This window comes from Oryctolagus cuniculus, chromosome 17 (genome assembly GCF_964237555.1).
Source record: "Oryctolagus cuniculus chromosome 17, mOryCun1.1, whole genome shotgun sequence".
Classification (NCBI taxonomy): Eukaryota; Metazoa; Chordata; class Mammalia; order Lagomorpha; family Leporidae; genus Oryctolagus; species Oryctolagus cuniculus.
Genome location: NC_091448.1, coordinates 21483458 through 21505360, shown reverse-complemented (window position 1 = coordinate 21505360; position 21903 = coordinate 21483458). Strand labels below are relative to the sequence as shown.

At 45.8% G+C, this 21903-nt stretch overlaps 2 protein-coding genes across 3 annotated transcripts; both read right to left on the bottom strand.

Moving 5' to 3' along the window:
• Window positions 1–308: 308 nt before the first annotated feature.
• On the bottom strand, window positions 309–8011 carry LOC108175391 (keratin-associated protein 4-12-like). 2 transcript variants are annotated; one of them, XM_070060719.1, is made up of 3 exons: window positions 7374–8011; window positions 3019–3023; window positions 309–1236 (listed from the first exon to the last, which is right to left on the bottom strand). In XM_070060719.1, the coding sequence occupies exons 1-3, from the start codon at window positions 7867–7869 to the stop codon at window positions 760–762; spliced, it is 978 nt and encodes a 325-aa protein (XP_069916820.1). In that variant the 5' UTR covers window positions 7870–8011; the 3' UTR covers window positions 309–759. The 2 variants fall into 2 exon arrangements, with proteins under 2 accessions (XP_069916820.1, XP_069916819.1); XM_070060718.1 differs by lacking the exons at window positions 309–1236; window positions 3019–3023 and having other exon boundaries at window positions 6807–7618; window positions 7724–7999.
• A 10552-nt stretch (window positions 8012–18563) lies between these two features.
• Window positions 18564–19968, bottom strand: LOC138846082 (keratin-associated protein 4-6-like). Its single transcript, XM_070060712.1, has one exon. It carries the CDS (start codon window positions 19886–19888, stop codon window positions 19031–19033), a length of 858 nt encoding a protein of 285 aa, XP_069916813.1. The 5' UTR covers window positions 19889–19968; the 3' UTR covers window positions 18564–19030.
• Between the last annotated feature and the right edge of the window lie 1935 nt (window positions 19969–21903).

Here is a 21903-nt window from a genome sequence, read left to right as displayed (position 1 = left end):
CCGGGTTCTAGTCCCGGTCGGGGCGCCGGATTCTGTCCCGGTTGCCCCTCTTCCAGGCCAGCCCTCTGCTGTGGCCAGGGAGTGCAGTGGAGGATGGCCCAAGTGCTTGGGCCCTGTACCCCATGGGAGACCAGGAGAAGCACCTGGCTCCTGCCTTCGGATAGGCGCGGTGCAGATAGGCGGCCATTGGAGGGTGAACCAACGGCAAAAGAAGACCTTTCTCTCTGTCTCTCTCTCTCTCACTGTCCACTCTGCCTGTCAAAAAAAAAAAAATGCTTATGAACACAACAAAGAGCAGTAACAATGAATTCTTAAGTGCAGAAAAATTTATTAGAAAGCAGAGAAGCAATGAAAGAGAACAAAGTCACTTCAGGACAAAATTCGGGCTGCCTGGACCCCTGGTTCTGAGGATGTGAAGTCAGTACCCACGGGGGCTGCAGGTGGAGTCTGCCGAGCTGGGAAGGATGCTCCGTAGGGGATCCGTGAGAGATTTAGAGAATTGGGATGTTGTCTTGGCTGGAGGATGGCCAATGAATTCATATTTGGTGTCAACATTGGAAGGAAGATGGCAAGGGAGAGAGTTCAGATGACCCCGAATAGTCTCTTGGAGCCAGAGGACTGGGTTGAGCTGATTAGAATCACAAGGCCTGTCCCATTGAGTGACATCAAGCAGACTCCACGGGTCCTCAGGGTCAGTGCACAAGAAGGTCTGTGTCCAGGGACAGAGATGAAGGAGGAGGTGGGGCTAAGGCAGGGCTCTCAGCAGCAAGGGACGGCACAGCACATGGGGCGGGGGCAGGTGGAGATGACACAGGTTGGGCGATAGCAACTGGTGTGGCAGGAGACTTGGCCACAGACTGGGCGGATGCAGCAGCCAGGGCAGCAGCTGGGGCGGCAGCAGCTGGAGCCACAGCAGCTGGAACTGCTACAGGAGGGGCGGCAGCAGCTGGAGATGCAGCAGGTGGGGCGGCAGCAGGTGGGGCGGCAGCAGGTGGGGTGGCAGCACTGGGACTGGCAGCACTGGGGCCTGCAGCAGCTGGAGATGCAGCAGGTTGGGCGGCAGCACTGGGGCCTGCAGCAGCTGGAGATGCAGCAGGTTGGGCGGCAGCACTGGGGCCTGCAGCAGCTGGAGATGCAGCAGGTTGGGCGGCAGCAGGAGGGCTGGCAGCACTGGGGCCGGCAGCAGCTGGAGATGCAGCAGCTGGGGCGGCAGCAGGTGGTCCTGCAGCAGGTGGTCTGAAGGCAGCTGGGCTGGCAGCAGGTCTCCTGCTCAGAGCAGACAGAGCCACAGGAGCTGACCATGGTGTCGGAGGGTGGAGGTTCTGGATGAGTTTGTTTCCAGGAGAGTGAAGTTGTTGGGTTTGGAAGTCCTCATGTGCTGTACCCCCTCTTTATACCCTCCAAAGCCTGTGGTCACCACACCATTATTTCCTTGTTGTTATTTATCCAGCTGGAAAACATAAGTATTTAATTACTTAATTGTGTGCGTTTAGTTAAATATTCCAAGAGAGAGAAAACAACCCATTTCCTGTTCCAGGTGTGCTCTAGTGTTTCCATTTGAGATTGTCACATTTCCTCTTTACCAGATGCCACCTTTGCTTCTGGCCAGTGTGGTGTCTTTTACAGAGCCACTCACCACATGAGCCTCTGGAAACTTTGTTTTTGAATGGGACATTTCCTCCCCTCTTCATTTGCTTCCTGCTTGTCGTGTGGGCTGCTTTTCACAATGCTGCCATGTCTTTTATTATCAAAGAATGTTCTGGTCAAGTGACACGTGGGAAAGTAATTAGAAGGAAAGAGCTGTTTGGGGGAAGGTGTGTGATCCTGAGTGGATGACTTGGAAGGTGAGACCCCAAGGAAGTTCTGAGCTCTTATTCCATAGTCTCCAAGTACTTGGCAATGACTCACTGTTTTTAAATAGCAAAAACACGTTGTTGATGTGTGTCTTTCAGGTAGGCATTAAGAATGGGAAGTTCTGATTTATCTTTTGATTGTCAGATTGCACAGAGGATTGTTCATTTGCAGAAGCACTTGCTGCTTATAAACACTAGACTTAGCAGGGCTTTAATAATATGGTTCCAGGACATTCTGTTGGGTGCCCTGGGGGTAGGACAGCCCCCCGCATGCATAGGAAATGGTGGCCAGCAAAAATTTTAAAAACCATAATTGCTTTAACTGAACAACTAAATCTAACTCGATGGTATGAGGATATGTTCTTTATGCCCTCAGTATGCGTGTGGCATTTGTGAAGTATTTATTCTCTACCAGACACTGGGGGGTCATATCTTGTATATTCTATTTGTTTTGTTTTTGATCTCTAAAGCAGCCCTTTAAAGCATCTTCCACTTTCCTAGGGACATTAGCAGGAAGCTGGATTGGAAGTGGAACAGCCAGGACTCAAACGGGTGCCCATGTGGGATGCCAGCATTGCAGGCAGCAGCTTAACCTCTATGCTACACTGGCTCTGTATATTCTTATTTCTTGCTTGCTTGCTTATTTATTTATTTGGAAGGCAAAGTTAGAGAGAGAGGAGGAGAGATAGAGAGGTCTCCCACCCACTAGTTCACTCCCCCAGATGGCTGAAGCCAAGAGCTTCTTCTGGGTCTCCCACATGGGTAGTAGGGGCCCAAGTACTTGGTCTATCTTCTTCTGCTTTCCCAGGCACATTAACAGGGAACTGGATAGGAAGTAGAGCAACCAGGATTCAACCAGCACCCATATGGGATTCTGGCAGTGCAGGTGGCGGCTTAGAAGAGATGAAAGAAGCATGGAGAGGTTAAAAATAAACAAACAACAACCTTGTCTGAGATTGGACAGAAAGCAAGCCCAGCGTCTCAGCCAAGGAAAGAGTGAAGAAGAAAACCTGCCGACCTTTGCAGAAGCTGATTCTCCCGGGACTGTTTGTTCTTTCTCGGCTCTGCCATGTCCCACTGGTCTGCCAGGACCTAGGTGAGGAGTGGGCATCTGGCCTAGCGGTCAAGAGGCTGGCCATGCTGCCCGCATCCCACATCGGAGTACCTGGGCTCCTTACCTGGCTTCCAGCACCGGCTCCTGACCCTGGGAGGCAGCAGGAATGCCTCATGTTTGGACTCTTGCCATCCTGCAGGAGACCTGGATTGAGTTCCTGGTTCCCAGCTTAGGCCTGGCCAAGGCCCAGGCTTTGCAGGTGTTTGGAAGGTGAACTAGCGGATGAGAGTTCTGTCTGTCAGTCCCACGTTGTTGCTTTCTCTTTGCCTGTCAAAGAAACAGACCTTGTTGAAATATTTCCTCCTGAATGATAATCTCCCCTGATAAACTACCCTGTTGACATCAGCTCTTCCTCGCACAGTGCTTCACTTCAGTGCACTCTACCTTATCAGAGTTCCCTACTTCTGGCATGCTACCAGGTGCAAGGTAAGTGTCCTGAAGGTGTGGTCTGCACAGGGCCCAGACAGAGGACCTGGTGATAAGCACTTGTTGAGTAAATTAAGGCTTTCTCATGATGGAGGACAGGTATGGTCCTTTACAAAGCACTTGTCTGTGGGGAGCAACTCGGACTAGACTAAGTTACTGGAATTAAGACTTATTCTATGCATCTGCTTTCCCACAATATGGCGCTGAGAAGGGAAACAGCTTCTACACAGCTGCCTCCAGTTCAACCAATAAACTGTAGGACTTGCTCCTGATTGGAGGAGAGCAGCGTACTCGGCGTGTGGGTAGCAGAGTTGGGATTGGTGGAAGAGGACTATAAAGGAGGAGAGAGACAACATGCACCAGGAACATCTAAGGGGAACACCTGTGCAGCCCCCGAGAGAGCCGGCCGGCGGTGTGCCGCTCCCCCGCGGAAGTGGGGAATGTGGCAGGGGGAACCGCCCTTCCACGGAGGTGGAAGGGTCCGTAGCCAACCCGGGAAGAACCAGCAGCAAACCCGGGGAGGGCTGAGCAGACAAAAGAACAGCGCAGGGTCCTGTGTCGTTCCTCCACGAAGAGGGGGAGCGACACTTGTCCTTTGACTGCTGTAGAAGAGGAGAAACATTCCAGACTGCCATTCTGTTAGAGGGGAGCTATATTTATTTATGTGATAAGTAACATGCCGCCTGATAAATACTGCCTTGGAAGCTGTGGAGGTTAAGGTTTGATTTGTAGAGTTAGATTTGTTTCCAGATAACCATGACTCCTGTGCTTGACACACTGACCTAAATGTACACGGAGATGACAGGAAGGAGGTAAAGGCCAAATGGTAGCAGAGCTCTCCTTCGCCCCCGGGCTTCCCAGTTTTATTGTTAGAAATAACCACCGTTATATACTTACTATTAATCTGCTAGACACGTTTGCTAAACTTCAGTGGTCTCAGCTCGAGTTCTGTCCTTTGCAGAACCCGAGACAACCACTTGAGTCTACATGGAAGGGGACCCCAGGAGGCACAGGAGAGGAGGTGGGGAGAGTAAGATAGGAATGGAAGGAAAACCCCACCTGTTTGTGCTGCTGATGGGGTTCCCGCTGTGGGCATCTGGATGGGGGCTTGCTGGGGTTGGCTGCCCTGTTTGTAGAGAATCAGTTGAGTATTTGAGTTAGTATTAACCGTGAGGTCAGATAACTGGTGAATTGATAAAAGTCAGTGTTCTCATATACTGTAGTGGAAAAAATATACTCATGATTCTCAATACGATTTCTCATGTAAATAAATATGCCAAGCAATACACTTGGCTTGGCTGGGGAAGGTATTCACGTCTCCTGAAGTGCATACAAGATATCTGAATAAGTTAGCACAGGACATGTACAACTAGGGCGTGCGTTTGCTGAGTGGTTTAGGTGCCAGGTAGGGTGCCCACTTCTCGTATCAAGGTGCCCTGGTTTTGAGTCTGACTTCCACTTCTGATTCTAACTTCCTGTTAATGCATACTCTGGGAGACGTTGGCTGATGGTTCAAGTAATTGGGTCCTCATCACCCATTTGGGAGATCTGGATTGAGTTCCAGGCTCCTGGCTTGGGCCTGGCCCAGCCCTGGCTGTTGTGGGCATTTGAGGCATGAACCAATAGATGGAAGATGTGTCTCTGTCTCTCTTTCTGCTTTTCAAATACCATTAACTAAAGCCTGATTTGTGAATAAATGCCCATAAGTGGTACAGATACATTTATTAGGGTGTGTCACGATTTGTAACAATGGGTTTAAAATGGAATTAGCAATTACTAATGAAGTAAAACTTCTAGTCACATTATTTTTTGCTGTTTAAATTTTTAAAAGCATGTGTGTGTGTACAAATGACATAAAAATGTGTAGAAAGGAATAAATGTGATTGATATAAAATGCATGATTTTCTATGTAGGGTCTGTTAAATACATTTTCTGCTATTACATTTGTGCTCCCATTTCTATCATGCACTAAGAAATTAAAAGTGCATTCCAGTCAATCACTCTCCAGTTAGCTGCTGTGCCTTTCAGATTGGTCTGGGGGCTAGGTCGGACAGTCAGGGAGCAGACCCTGGGGTGGAGATTGGCATACCAGGGTGGGGTTGAGATGTGCTCTTGGAGTTAACCTCTGTGGGAGGAAAGGGAGGAAAGGGAGGATGGGTCACGGGGAGAAAAACTGGGAGCAGCCTCAGTGGAGGTCTCAGCTGACCCTGTAGGGAGTCCCAGTTAGAGGCATCCCTGGCCAGGGAGAGGGACGTGGGTGCTTATTGTCCCATCTTGATAAGGGAACATGACCTTGGGTTAAAAAAAAAAGTCCCAGCCTACAGCCATACCTGTGACTGCGCCAGGTCTGCCTCCCTCACTTACCTCACCTGCCTGGCCCTGGAGCCTGCACAGCAGGATGGGCTCCCTGTGGAAGCTCTGCCACAGAACAAGGCAGATCTCCCATGTGTATGGAGAAGAGACTCACTGCACCTGACTCTCAGTGGAAAACAGGTGCGTTTTGCTAAGCCATTTGTGGACTGCTTTTAGAGTCCCTCCCCCCTTTTGTGATGTTAAGAAATCTGCCCCTCCTTTGGAAATCATGCTTGCCTGGGAAGCAGCTGGGGTAAATGTCAAGAATTGTTAAATCCCTGTGAGCTCCTTGAATTCTTCTTTGTATTTTGAAAATATTTGAACAGAAAGACAAAAAGTCTGAAAAATGGTGGTGTTTTTAAGATTTATTTTATTTGAAAGGCAGAGTTGCAGAGAGAGGGGGAGGGAGAGACAGAGAAGTCTTCCATTCACTGGTTCACTCCCCAAATGGCTGCAATGGCCAGGCAGGGCTGGGCCAGACTGAAGCTGGGAACCAGGAGCTTCCTCTGGGTCTCCCACGTGGGTGCAGGGGCCCATGCACTTGGGACATCTTCTGCTGCTTTCCCAGGCCATAGCAGAGAGCTGGACCAGATGTGGAACAGCCAGGGCTCAAACTGGTGCCCATATGGGATACCGGTGCTGAAGGTGGTAGGTCAACCTGCTACACTACAATGCCAGCCCTGGAAAATGGTATCTTAAAAGATCATGTGATTATAAATTAAATTGAAAGTATATAACTACAGAAATTAAAGGAAAAAAGGAAGGAAGTACTAAGGGGGAGAAAGGGAGGAATTTTAAATAATGAATATTTTATACACACACAAAAATCCTGCTATTATACTCATAACTTTAACTTCACTCTTTTTTCCCTAAAGACTGCAAAATGATTAGTTGATTTGTCTAAGACTAAGGAAAAAAAAAACTTCAGCAGTGATGAAAATCCCTTGACTTGTGTTGGAAGGCTGCCTGCAGGGGGCTGCCTGCCCTGCAAGCACAGGCAAAATACGATCACCCGGGACCCAACCCTTTTGTTAGAAAAAGACAAGAATGACCACATTCAGTTTTCAGTGCCTATAGAATAGAGGTTTATTCTGGTACGTGGAAATAACAAGGTACAAGAGCATCATTGCAAAAACAGAAGGGGAGAAAATTCAGAGGACTTCGAAGTTCAGAGAAGTTGGAATCTGTGGTCCTACAAGTGATGGAGTGAGTCTTCAGTTCCTTCACATGATGGACGTCTGTACTGAAGACAAAGGGAGAAACCCTGGCAGCATTTTATTCATTTATTGGGAGACTCTCAGTGACGTCACTTGGAAACAAGGGAATTTGAAGTGAGAATATGGATGCAGAATTCCTAGGAGCAAGGGTTGCTCGTGGACTGGAGATCAGTTTTCTTGAGCACTCCAGGTCCTCATACGTGGGGTTGTGGGGAAAAGGAGATGGTGTATGCAAAGCCGGGATTCAGCAGCAAGGGACAGCACAGCACATGGGGCGGGGGCAGGTGGAGATGACACAGGTTGGGCGATAGCAACTGGTGTGGCAGGAGACTTGGCCACAGACTGGGCGGATGCAGCAGCCGGGGCAGCAGCTGGGGCGGCAGCAGCTGGAGCCGCAGCAGCTGGAACTACTACAGGAGGGGCGGCAGCAGCTGGAGATGCAGCAGCTGGGGCGGCAGCAGGAGGGCTGGCAGCACTGGGACTGGCAGCACTGGGGTCTGCAGCAGCTGGAGATGCAGCAGGTGGGCCTGCAGCAGGTGGGCTGGCAGCAGGAGGGTCTGCAGCAGCTGGGTCTGCAGCAGGTGGGCTGGCAGCACACAGACTGGCAACACTGGGGCCGGCAGCAGCTGGAGATGCAGCAGGTGGGTCTGCAGCAGGTTGGGCGGCAGCACTGGGGCCTGCAGCAGCTGGAGATGCAGCAGGTTGGGCGGCAGCACTGGGGCCTGCAGCAGCTGGAGATGCAGCAGGTGGGTCTGCAGCAGGTGGGCTGGCAGCACTGGGGCCGGCAGCAGCTGGACACGCAGCAGCTGGGGCGGCAGCAGGTGGTCCTGCAGCAGGTGGTCTGAAGGCAGCTAGGCTGGCAGCAGGTCTCCTGCTCAGAGCAGACAGAGCCACAGGAGCTGACCATGGTGTCGGAGGGTGGAGGTTCTGGTTGGGTTTCCAAGAAGGTGGTTGTTTGGAGTTTGATCTCCCCTTGCTCCCTCTTGCTTTTTATACCCTGTTGCCGGCTACTGTGACCATATGAAGGATCTTGTTTATCCAGTAGAAAATCAGTTAGTTTTAGTCAATTAGATAATTGTGTTTCTCTGGCAAAGATGCCTATATATAGAAGGCACCATTTCCTTTTCCTGTTGTGTTAGGAGCTACCCAATTTGATGAAGCCAAATGAATCACCTCCGTTTGTCTTCCTCTCTCTGAGGTGTCTTCTAATGTAGATCTCTCACATGACACTGTTTCATTGGATTTCTCAAGTGTCAATTCTTCAGTATGTTGAGGATGGGTTTTATGATGACTATGACATCCAAGATGTGAAAAGCAAGTCATAGGGAATGCTGGTAGGAAAATAGAATTAGAGCTCTATCTTTGGGAGGTCTAGGGGATGTCTTATCTGCAGTGAGAAGAAGCACGATGCCTTTGGATTTACTGGATGGTCGGTGAGATGTGAAGTTCCCAGTGGAGTTCCTGTCGATTTTGTCTTGCTTAATGTATTCTATTTGAAACAGTTATAATGCAATGATTCATTACTTTTAGATAGTAAAAATGCATTGGCACAATGGATGCTTTTAAAAATTGCTACATCATTATTGGCATGTTCCTCAGAAACAGGGCATCATAAGGCAAAAGACTAGAAGTCTTTTAAAGTATTTGAAGTATTATTGAAAATATGTTTTCTCATATCCTGACCTATTTTCTCTCAGCAATGCATGCTGGAAATATTTTGCTTGAAACAAGGGAGACATAAAGGGTTAAGCTTTAATTTATGTCCTACAGACACTTAAACAGGACAAGTGAAATAGAGATATTGGAAAGAATTTGGGAACTGCAAGTATTAGGAATATTGTATGAGTGGTAAGCCATACAACAATTTGGTATTTCAGTCTGTACATTTCAAATGAAAGATGAGATAACACTATTAACTGATAATTTGTTGAGTGCTTACTGTGCATCAGGAATTTTCTGAGGCTTCTATGACTTTTATCTTGTTTACACTTCACAAAGACTCTCTGAGGTGGGCATAATTTTCCTTAATTCTTTGCACATGAGATAATTAAGACCACAGTAGACTGAAGTCACACAGCCAATAGGGAAGGTGATTCTCACCTAGAATGTTCAAGAAAGACATGGAAAAGGACAGTCCCATGCCACTTCTCATGCTGTTCCATTTGTCTAGAATGCTGTTTTTTCTTTATCTACTCAGAAAACTCTTGCTAATGCTTCATTTTTCCTGCCCAGCTACCAACCCATTAACAATGTATTTCTTGACATCTACTACATTTCAAATAATCCTTCCCTCCTCTCTGCTCCAAGATATGGCTCTCATCTAGGGCATCCCACTTTATCATAATTGTTTTATATCTCTTTTTCTTGGTTCTTCTGTGAACACCACATCCATAAGATATGGTGTTTTATTCACGCTTCTAAACACAGTGCCAGCAAATGCCTTGAGTGAAGGTTAGTTGAGTAAATGTTGGATTTCTTGAAAATGCAGGGCGCTTATTCACCCTGTAACATATTATATACAATTCAGATGTCTAGAGAAGAAAAGAATGAGCATTAAGACAATGGGGCAAGATTGAATGGAGATATGCTTTTGGCTTACGTTGGGGCAAATGACTTGTCTGGGTAGCGTGGTGGAAAAGTAGAGAGAGATAATGACAACATATAAAATAAGGACAATTTAAATATATTCTTGAATTTATACAAAGAGACTGGATATCGTATCATCACACAGTGGAAAGGAAGGTATCAGTAGACACCTAAGCCTTTCAACTGTTATTTGCTGGGGGTCGGGAGTGATAGGAAGCAGGAAGAACAGTTGGGCAGTCACCATAGTCTCGGAGTAAAAGATGAACACCTCCCCAGAGCGGTGAGTATGGAAAGGAAGCTGTTGGTCTGGTAGACATTTGAAAGAAGTCAATCAGAACCCATTGCAAAATGGGCATTAGAGGTAATAGAAGACCTCGTCATTAAAGAGGATTCTCAATTTAATATTTTTCTATTTATACATATATATATAAATATTTTGTAGTTAAATCCCTACTAATGGCTAAGAGACAAAAATTAACAATACAAAAAATGATAAGAAACGATCATAACGTAAAAACACAGTTGGCTAAATGAAAAAAAATACTTGCAATATGAGCAACAGACAAGGGGTTATTAGTATGGAGGGTCTTCAGAACATTCATGGAAAACATACATTAGCAAACTATGCATGTTGTTCAAAAATTTTTGCACTAAAACTTGCACTCATTTGTTTTAACATGTCTGAGCAGGATATAGTTTGGGGCACAAAACAGAACAATATGAATTCTGCTAAAGTTGAAGCAAGAACAAATGTCAAATCTTTGATGAACTTGGGTGGAAGAATTGTGAAATCACTGATGCTTTACCAAAACACTGATGAAGAAACCAGCAGCTCACAAATGTGTGACTCATTGCAGAAGGGATGAGATGGTGTTGAAGATGAAGCCCACAGTAACACACCATTCACATCTTCCTGTCCTGATTGAAGAGGACCAATGATCAACAGAGAAAATAGCCAGTGCCACAGACATTCCAAAGTGTTTAGTTTTTTACAGTTTTGACTGAAAAATTAAAATGGAGCAAACTTTCTTCTCCATGGGTGCCCAAACGATTGTTCCCAGATCAGCTGCAGGCCGAGGCAGAGCTTTCAGTGGAAATTTTCAACAAGTGGAATCAAGATCCTGAAGTATTTCTTCAAAGAATTGAAGCATGAGATGAAACCTGGTTTTGCCAGTAAGACCCTAGGAAAAGGCTGGCGCCGCGGCTCACTAGGCTAATCCTCCGCCTTGCGGCGCCGGCACACCAAGTTCTAGTCCCGGTCGGGGCACCGGATTCTGTCCTGGTTGCTCCTCTTCCAGGCCAGCTCTCTGCTGTGGCCTAGGAGTGCAGTGGAGGATGGCCCAAGTATTTGGGCCCTGCACCCCATGGGAGACCAGGAGAAGCACCTGGCTCCTGCCTTCAGATCAGCGCGGTGCGCCGGCCGCAGCGGCCATTGGAGGGTGAACCAACGGCAAAGGAAGACCTTTCTCTCTGTCTCTCTCACTGTCCACTCTACCTGTCAAAAAAAAAAAAAAAAAAAAAAGACCCTAGGAACAAAGCACAATCAAAGCAACAGCTCCCAAGAGGTAGGAGTGACCCAATCAAAGCAAAAGTGCACCAGTGAAGAGCAAATGTCGTGACAAGAGTTTGGGGGGATGTGACAGGCATCTTGTCTGTTGACTTTCTGGAGGACGAAAGAACAGTATTTGCTTATTATGAGACTGTTTTGAGGAAGCTAGCCAAAGTTTTAGATGGATAATACTCTCAAAATCCTCATTAGAGAGTCCTTCTCCACCTCTAAGATGCTCCTACTCATTCCTTTCATTAAACTAAGGGAATTTCGTGAGAATGTCAGTGGCAAACCAAAAGGCACCCCCTTGCAGTCCTGATCTGGCTCCTTCTGACTTCTGTTTCCTAATTTTAAAAAGTCCTCAAAGGTAACCCATTTTTCTTCAGTTAATAATGTAAAAAAGATTCTGTTGACATCATTAAACATCCAGGACCTTCAGGTTTGGGGTTGGACTAAATGGCTGTCCTCACCTACAGACGTCTCTTGAACTTGATGGTGCTTACATTGAGGAATAAAGATCATATTTTTAGTTTTTATATTTTCATTCCATTTGTCCATAAACATTTTGAAGTCCTTTTATATATAAGCATCCTAAATATAGATTAAAAAAACATCAACAGCCTAACAAGAAAATGAAGTGCAAACATTTCTTCACCATATAAAGATTCCCAATCTCCTGCATAAGAGAAATGAAATTGTATGTGAGAGTACTTCTTACCAGTTATATTGTCAAATTTCAAAAAATTTTTGAAGATTTTTAGTTATTTGAAAGGCAGATTTACAGAGAGGTAGAGGCAGAGAGAGAGAGGGATAGAGAGAAAGGTCTTCCATCCACTGGTTCACTCCCCAGATGACCAAAATGCCTGCAATGGCCTATCTGAAGCCAGGATCCAGGAGCTTTCTCTGGATTTCCCACGTGGTTGCAGGGTCCCAAGCACTTGCGCCATCTTCTACTGCTTTCCCAGGCCATAGCAGAGAGCTGGATAGGAAGTGGAACAGCCAGGACTTGAACTGGCGTCCATATGGGATGCCGGCACTGCAGGCTGTAGCTTTACCTGCCTTGCCACAGCTACAGACCCCAAAAATTCAAAATTTAACAATATTTTCTGTTAGAGATAGTGTAGAAATTGACATGCTCATACTTTTCTTGATGTTTATACTTTTCTTGCTAGGATTGGCAGTAACTGGCAGCCTTATTCCTTGATCTGGCTACCCTAATTCTATAGATTACCCAAAATATACTTGGGCAAAACTATGAGAAGATATAGCACAAGATCATTCATAACTTCTATTTGTAAAAATAAGACAAAATTGGACACCACCCATAAGTCTTTGCAGAGTGCAGGTGAATAAATGGTGGTGCATTCCTGTAACAGAATCCGATTCTGCTATGTACAGGAATGAAGGGCACCTTTATATGCTGTTATGAAATAATCTCCAGGATATATAGTTAAGCGATGATACAGCAGGTAGAGAAAAATGTGTAGCATGTTCTACCATATGCCTAAAAATCCAGGATATAAATATAAAAATATATTTGCATTTAAAAATCAATAGCAAAAGAGGAGATGAAAACCTCGGAAAAAGGGACTTCCACTTGTAGCCAGGATAGAACAGCAGGGACTGGATTTACCCTACTTCCTGAGAAAACTAAGGAAACAAAAAACAAGGGCAACACTGGTTTTTAGAGATCAGCTGCCGTGTACAGCAGGGTACTGATGACTTAAGAGGAGGAAACAAATGAGGTGTTTCCTAGGCAGGAAGAACAATTCTTGGAGATGACACAAAATACCTCATATTGCCATGAGCCAGAGCAAAAACCTTATAATTCATGGGTCATTGATTGGAGTATTCATAGTGTTGCTGCCTCAGGAATGGAAAAAATCCTGCCTTGGGGTAAGGGCTGCTGTGTTCCCATTTCATGGAGTTTAGAAGTCCATAAACCCAATGGCCTAAAGTTCCAGTGAAGTAAGATCAACAAGTTCTAGAGAGCTCTTGTAAAGCTTGTACCTATAGTCGGCGTTAATGGATTGTACTCTTACAGTTTTGTTAAGAGGATGAATCTCTTGGCCAGCGCCATGGCTCAATAGGCTAATCCTCTGCCTTGCGGCGCCAGCACACCGGGTTCTAGTCCTGGTCAGGGCGCCGGATTCTGTCCCGGTTGCCCCTCTTCCAGGCCAGCTCTCTGCTATGGCCCAGGAGTGCAGTGGAGGACGGCCCAATTCCTTGGGCCCTGTACCCCATGGGAGACCAGGAGAAGCACCTGTCTCCTGCCTTCGGATCAGCGCGGTGTGCTGGCCACGGCGGCCATTGGAGGGTGAACCAACGGCAAAGGAAGACCTTTCTCTCTGTCTCTCTCTCTCACTGTCCACTCTGCCTGTCAAAAAAAAAAAAAAAAAAAAAAAAAAAAAAAAAGGATGAATCTCATATTGAGAATTCTTACCACAATAAAATTGTTAAAGCAAATCTAGAAAAATCAAATTATTAAGTGATTTAATTGCATCTCAGGAAAATCAATTAATTGGACTCTTATCAAAATCAAAACTTTTTGCTTTTCAAAATATATTGTTTGGGGCTGATATTGTAGTGCAGCAAGTTAAGCCACTGTTTGTAATGCTGTCATTTCATATGGGCACTTGTTTGAGTACTGGCTGCTCCACTTCTTATCCAGCTTCCTGCTAATGAGCCTGGGAAAACAATGGAAGATGGCCCAACTGCTTGGGGCCCCACCACCCATGTGAGAGAGCTGGATAAATCTATCTGGCTTCAGCCTTGCCCAGCCCAGCCATTGAGGCCATTTGGAGAGTGAACCAAACCATGGAAGATTCTCTCTCTCTCTCTCTCTCTCTCTCTCTCCCTCTCTCCCTCTCTCTATAACTCTTCCTTTTAAAAAAATGATTTTTTAAAATGTACTGCTTCTAAAAGAAAAAAGATAAGCTGCAAACTTGGAGAGAATATTTATAGACCATAAATCCAACAAGGGACATGTAAATAGAGCATAAAAAGAATTCTTACCACTGAACAGTAATACAAACAACCCCACAAATAAATGAGCAAAAGATTTAACAGACACTCACTGAAGGAAACATACAGATATCAAACAAAAGATGATCAACATTGTTAACCATTTGGAACATGAAAATTAAGGCCATAATGAAGTAACATTGTACACTTTCTTGAATGGTTAAAATTGACCGGAATACTCATACTATGCATTAGTGATGATGTGAAGCCATTAGAATTCTTATACAAGGTGGAAACAGAAAATGGTACAACCACTTGGTCAGGCATTCTGAGAGTTTCTTGAAGAGTTAAAGGTATATCTATCATATGACCTTGCCATTCCATTTAGAAGTGTTTACCCAAGAGAAATAAACACATATGTTCATACAACGATTTGTTTGTACATGTTCATGATAACTTTATTTGTAATAGGAAAACCTAGAAATACACCAGCAGGTGAGTGGATCAACAAACTATGCCCTGTCCATACAGTGAAACACTTCTCGGCAATAAAAATGGATGGGCCATTAATATACATGACAGCTTGAATCTTGATATAATTATGCTGAATGAAAAGCCAGAAAAGATAGAGTACATAATGTATAATTCCCCTTATATAACATTCTGAAAAATGCAGGCACGTTTTGGTGACAGCTGATCAGGAGTTGCCTTGGGGAAGGGAATGAGAAGGAATTGCATATGGAAGGATGGATGTTTGGTATGATGGCAGTGTTGGTTTCATGAAAGATACACGGGGAAGAACATCGAATGGTGCATCGTGAATATGTACAGTTTGATGTACATCAGTCATGCCTGATGAAGCAAAAAAATATAACTATCAATCTCAATCTGTGCCTCGGAAAGGCCTTGTATACAAGAATTGTCCACCAAAGGCAAACGGTGCTGAGAGACCAAGGAAAGAGGTAGACAAACCCAGGAATTCACGGAGTGTAGATTATTAAGGATTTATGGAGAGGAGCATGTCTTGGATTGATGACAGGAGAAAAAGGATCTATATGCTAAGTTTAACAAATGTGGTCTGTGACCAACTAGAATGTACCTGGACTTTCTCAAGAAATATGAACATTTATAAGAGATGTTTCAGGCATCAGATAAGAGCAATGCATTTCCTTGATGACTTTGTTTATCCCATAGAGTCTAGGATGACGGCCAGGCCACCTAGAGGACAAGCTGGCATTTACTACTAAGATAATGGCAGTTATGTCAAACTGGATTCCTATAACTTTTTTAAATTAAGGAATACAAACTTCATGCATTTAATATATACAAATTTGGGAACAAGGTGATTCTTCCCCCCTATATCCCTCCTACCCTTCTTCCTCATCCCTCTCCCTTTCCCATTCTTATTTTTACAAAAATCAGTTTTCAGTTAATTTTATACTGATAAGATTAACCCTACACTAAGTAGAAAGTTCATTGAATAAAATGAAGAAAAAGAACAGAAACAAACAAGAAAAATATTGTTCCTTGACAGTCATGACAAGAACTGTTCAAAATCATCAAGGTGTCAGTTTCACTCCAAGATTACCTTTTAGGTACTCTATTACCACAGATCAGAGGGACCATATGGTATATATCTTTCTGTGACTGGCTTATTTCACTAAGTATAATGATTTCCAGTTGCTTCCATTTTGTTGCAAATGACAGGACTTCTTTTTTATTGCTGTGTAGTATTCCATAGTGTATATATACCATAATTTCCTTATCCAGTCTTCAGCTGATGGACGTCTGGGTTGGTTCCATATCATAGCTATAAAGTAGACTCCCAATGAGTTGGGGAAATGGGGTGGGCAGATCAGATTTCTTTGACTATGCCTTGTTTTGTAGCTTTGACTTTGCACCTATTTCACAAAATTCTAAAACAAAGTTTAAGTTTTTAAATCCCTCAAAAATCATGAAAACAACAATAATGGAACCTATCAAACCATAGCTTCAGAAACAGTAATCATCCTGAGACAAATGGCAGCAACAAAAGCCAGAAATCTGCAAAACAATTTTAAGTTCATTTTCAAGAATCACATTGTTGTTGTTGATAGCATTACAAGATTATTGTGAATATTACATGGAATAGTGAAAATGAGTAATTACATTGCAGAACTTAGGGCATAGAAGTCAGAAGATCGGTAAATAAGATATGTAAGGGGAAAAGAAAACCCTGTAGTTCTCAGTAGAAACTCTTAATGTAGTTAAATAGAAGAATTTAAATAAATATTTTCTGACCATGTGCACTGGAAAAGTTGAGAGACAATAATCAGTAGTAATGAGCATTCTTACATTGCCATTTATGATCTTTGATACCATTTTCCATCAGAATGAACTGGGCCCCTTGGAGAAATGGCTGATTACATCTGAGGAAGGAAATGCACAGTGAGTCTGGAATATCTTTTTACATCACAAAGAAAGGAAACCTTTAGAGTATACTGGATTCCTGTCGAAAGACCTAGAGACCAACTGAAAGTTGCTTATTTGGCACGAATAGGGATGCAAACTAGAATGGATGGATACCCCACTAAGTACATTGAAATCCATGAGTTCATATTGACAGATATTTAAAAAAGAAAGACAAATCCTTTTTAGTCTCCTTTGGATGAGGCAAAGTGGTAAATAAAGAAGGGATACCAAAACATGTGTTTTGCTTTTCCCATAGTACTATTCCTTGGAATAACCCTACATGGATGAGAGGAGTTGTCTCTATGGGAATATTCCAGTTAATCAATAGCAAAGGCGCAACAGGATTTTAATTTTAATTTAATTTATTTATTTTAAAAATATTTATTTATTTGAAAGGCAGAGTTACAGAGAGAGTGGGGACAGAGACACACACAGAGAGAGGTCTTCTATCTGCTAGTTCACTCCCCAAATGGCAGCAATGGCTGGGGCTGGGCCAGGCTGAAGCCAGGAGCTTTTCTGGGTCTCCCATGTGGGTGCAGGGGTCCAAGCACTTGACCATCCTCCACTGCTTTCTCATGCCATTAACAGGGAGCTGAATTGGAAGTGGAGCAGCCAGGACTCCATCTGGTGCCCATATGGGATGCCAGCACTGCAGGCAGTGGCTTAACCTGCTATACCACAGTGCCAGCCCACAATAGGATTTTAAAATCAGAATTTTTGCCATGCCTAATGCGATAATAGTTCTAGGTGGTAACCCTTAACAGCTGCTGACATCACAGGGAGAGGGCAGTTGGATGTGTCCCTCCCAATGGACAAGTGCACCACTGCTTGTGACACAGCCACTGGGTCATGCAAACCCTTTGGAGTGTAGCCTCCAATTCACTGGCTCAGCCATTCTCTGTGTGAAGGGAGGTGTAACTTAACTCACTCACTCTCTTTTACATTATTAAAAAAATTTTTTTGACAGGCAGAGTGGACAGTGAGAGAGAGAGAGAGAGCCAGAGAGAAGGTCTTCCTTTGCCGTTGGTTCACCCTCCAATGGCCACCATGGCCGGTGCGCTGCGGCTGGTGCACCGCGCTGATTCGAAGCCAGGAGCCAGGTACTTCTCCTGGTCTCCCATGGGGTGCAGGGCCCAAGCACTTGGGCCACCCTTCACTGCACTCCCTGGCCACAGCAGAGAGCTGGCCTAGAAGAGGGGCCATCGGGACAGAATCTGGCGCCCCGACCGGGACTAGAACCCGGTGTGCTGGCACCGCAGGCGGAGGATTAGCCTACTGAGCTGCAGCGCTGGCCAAAATTTTTTAAGAATTTATTTATATTAAGGGAACAGATTTCATGTATTTCATACCTGCAGTTTTAAGGACATGGTGGTGCTTCCCACTCTACTCCCCTCCCTCATTGCCAGCCTCCCTCTCGCTATTCGTGTGTGGTGAAGAAGAGAGACGGGAGGAGACAGTGATGGGAGCCTGTGCTGTCTTTCAAGTCTGAGACTTCCGCATCATCTTCAGGGAACAGGTGACACAGCTTCAGCAGAAAGGACCAGAGCACCTCTGCAGACACCGAGGGTGAAATTGGCATGTTAGCTCTTCCATTGCATCAACTCCGTCATCCCCCGCCTGCCTCTTTCGGTCCCGTTCTTTCCCAGTTAGGGCCTTGATGCTGGTGTGGCAAAACTGCCTGCTTTCCACTCCATTCTCAACTCCTAGGCGTGGTCCTCAGCCTCATGGGGCCGCTGGCTGTCAGCAGTGGGAGCTTACCTGCCGCCGTGAAACCTCTGCTCCCACACCTGCCGTTTGGTTTCTGATTTCTCCCCTCCAGCCTTTCACGTGCTTTTCCAAAGCATGCACTTCCCTCAGCTGCAGCCCTGCGAGTCCATTGTCATTGTTACTATAAATGACCTTCACAGGCCGACAGTGAAAACTAGAGGTGGCAAAGGTGTCTCGAGCGCTGTTAGAAAATTGACAACGCCATGCTGTGTGTCCTTCGGGTGTAGGTGAGACACAGGGGTCCAGACCGAACAGAAAGTCTTAAAGAAGATAACGATCACACTGAATTTTCCATACAGGAAAGTGGTGGTTTATTTCAGCATAAAGACATTACACCAGAAAATTTGGGGCTGAAGAATTATAAAAGCAAACCTCACTGGTCATTAGGAGAGGGACTATACAATTCCGTAATGAAGAAATAAAATAATCAACCACTGACTCCTTGAGCTTGGTGATTTGATTGCCCAAAAGTGAAGGAGAACCCAAGTAGAATTAGTTAGGTCAGTACAGTGTTTCTTATACCATAAGCATAATCAGGTTTGGATGGGAGGCAGAGATCCACATGGGGAATTTGGATTCAGGCTAGAATGTGCTCACAGAATTATGGGCATGCGGTGAGCTCATTAAAACCCTAAGTCCCAGCTCAGTTGAGCAGCATCAGCTGCACTTCATCTGTCCTAAGCGTCAGTGCACAAGAAGGTCTGTATCCAGGGACAGAGATGAAGGAGGAGGTGGGGCTAAGGCAGGGCTCTCAGCAGCAAGGGACAGCACAGCACATGGGGCGGGGGCAGGTGGAGATGACACAGGTTGGGCGATAGCAACTGGTGTGGCAGGAGACTTGGCCACAGACTGGGCGGATGCAGCAGCCGGGGCAGCAGCTGGGGCGGCAGCAGCTGGAGCCGCAGCAGCTGGAACTACTACAGGAGGGGCGGCAGCAGCTGGAGATGCAGCAGCTGGGGCGACAGCAGGAGGGCTGGCAGCACTGGGGCCTGCAGCACTGGGGCCTGCAGCAGCTGGAGATGCAGCAGGTGGGCTTGCAGCAGGTGGGCTGGCAGCAGGAGGGTCTGCAGCAGCTGGGGCGGCAGCAGGTGCGCTCGCAGTACACAGACTGGCAGCACTGGGGCCTGCAGCAGCTGGAGATGCAGCAGCTGGGGCGGCAGCAGGAGGGCTGGCAGCACTGGGACTGGCAGCACTGGGGCCTGCAGCAGCTGGAGATGCAGCAGGTAGGGCGGCAGCAGGTGGGCCTGCAGCAGGTGGGCTGGCAGCACTGGGGCCTGCAGCACTGGGGCCTGCAGCAGCTGGAGATGCAGCAGGTGGGCTTGCAGCAGGTGGGCTGGCAGCAGGAGGGTCTGCAGCAGCTAGGGCGGCAGCAGGTATGCTCGCAGTACACAGACTGGCAGCACTGGGGCCTGCAGCAGCTGGAGATGCAGCAGCTGGGGCGGCAGCAGGTGGGCTGGCAGCACTGGGACTGGCAGCACTGGGGCCGGCAGCAGCTGGACACGCAGCAGCTGGGGCGGCAGCAGGTGGTCCTGCAGCAGGTGGTCTGAAGGCAGCTGGGCTGGCAGCAGGTCTCCTGCTCAGAGCAGACAGAGCCACAGGAGCTGACCATGGTGTCAGTGGAAGAGGTAGGGTTCTGTGAGTAGGTTTGAGTGAATTTCCTGAGTTTGAAATTCTCCTGCCTCCTGTCCCCTTTTATACACTTGAGTAGCTGATGTCACCATGATCATTACCCATTCCTTGTTATATTTGTACTAGGAAATCAATTAATCTTAGCATGTTACAATTGTGTTTATCTGGTTAAATGTGCCAATGTCTAGGAAAAACTTCATTTCCTTTTTCTATGGCATTGTGATTCATTCTGTCTTCTAAGACATGTGAAACCACTTCCATGTTTCTACCTCTGTCCCATGTGTCTTCTAAATTGGAGCTGTCATGTGATAGTCTATTACTGCATATTGACATGTGGCACTCTTCTTTTTTTGTGCATGGCTCCATGATAAATCTTTGAGAATGGCTCTTGCAAAGTCAGCTCTCTCTCTTTTTAAGATTTTATTTTTATTTGAGAGGTAGAGTTACAGACAAGGAGATGGAGAGACAGGGAGAAAGGTCTTCCATCCTCTGGTTCACTCTCCAAATGGCCACAACAACCAGAATCCAGCTCACCTGAAGCCAAGAGCTAGGTGCTTATTCCAAGTCTCCCAAAGGGTGCAGAGGCCTAAGGACTTGGGACATCTTCCATGGCTTTCCCAGGCCATAGCAGAGAGCTGGATCAGAAGAGGAGTAGCCAGAACTTGAACTGGAGCCCATATGGGATGCCAGTGCTTCAGGCAGAGACCTAGCCTACCATGCCACCGTGCTGGCCCTATAATCAAGCCTCTTCTTATGCCAGACAGGGTAAACACACGTTACTGTCCAGTAGAGTGCAGATAGAGAACCAGGGAGATAGTTCATCCCCAGAGTCCCTAGTGTGCAAGAAAGGAGGAGTATAAAGTTTTTCTGTTTCCCGATGAAAACAAGAGGCAGGTGCTTGCTAAAGACCTTCCCATCTCATTGCAGTGATTCTATCTGAAGAGTTAACTTTGAATCTTTCCTTTTCAATAGTGAAGACGCATTTAAGCAGATGAAGTCCCCCCACCCCCAGAATCTTGCCCATATACTGTATGCAAAAATCAGAGGGTTTGGTTTATATTGAATATTGAGCCAACTATGCAATGGATTCTACATTTTATAGAGTTTGATTGAAAGTATGCTTTTCATGTGTTCTTACAATAACACAAGTTCAAGACTTTGAATTCAAAGAGTTAAAACAGTTAAATCCTACTCTCTGCAGATACTTAAATATATTATAGTATAAGGGAAGAGTTTGGCAAAAAATTAGTGTCATAAGAGTTGGGTCCCAGATGAGCCTTATGTGTAGAAGCCCCGTGCACTTCCATGAAAAACTGAGGTCACATGCCGACAGCTGCTGTTTGCGGGTGCTCACCATGTGCCGGGGCTCCCCTTGAGGGCTTTGTCGCTATTGTCTTGATGTTTCTTATCAATGAACACATGAGGCACTCGTTACTCTCTATGAGTTCAAGGTTGCGGTGTCTTGTCCTGGTCTACGAAGGGTGGAAACCACTCCACATCCCTTCTTCACATTCCTCCTGGCAAATTCCAGGCCTTCCCTGAAGCTGCGGCCCAGATGCCTCCTCCTGCCTGAAGTGTTCCCTGGCGCATCATCTCACTGCAACTTCGTCTCACCGCCTCCTCGTGCGACTTTGTGCTGTGGCGCTCCCTGCCGCAGCACATCTGACCGTGACCTGGATGTGTCCATCCGTGCAGTGTCGGTTGCAGGGTGAACCCTGAGGTGAATTCTTTGGTCACCTGTTGTTATCATGATGCTTGGAACAGGGTGTATTGCTAATGATCTATTTTTTATGTCTAGGAATTGCTTTTCACAATGTACTTGTGTCTCATAATTATATAAAGTGTATTTACAGTTCCAAAACAAAAAGGAGACCTATTTAAGGAAGTCTGGTGTCTCTTTCTGTTCTCCACCTATTTTTTCTCCCTTCCTTATAGGTAATAATTTTTTAAATTTAAGATTTTCCTTCCAATTATTATTTTCAATGTAAGCATGTC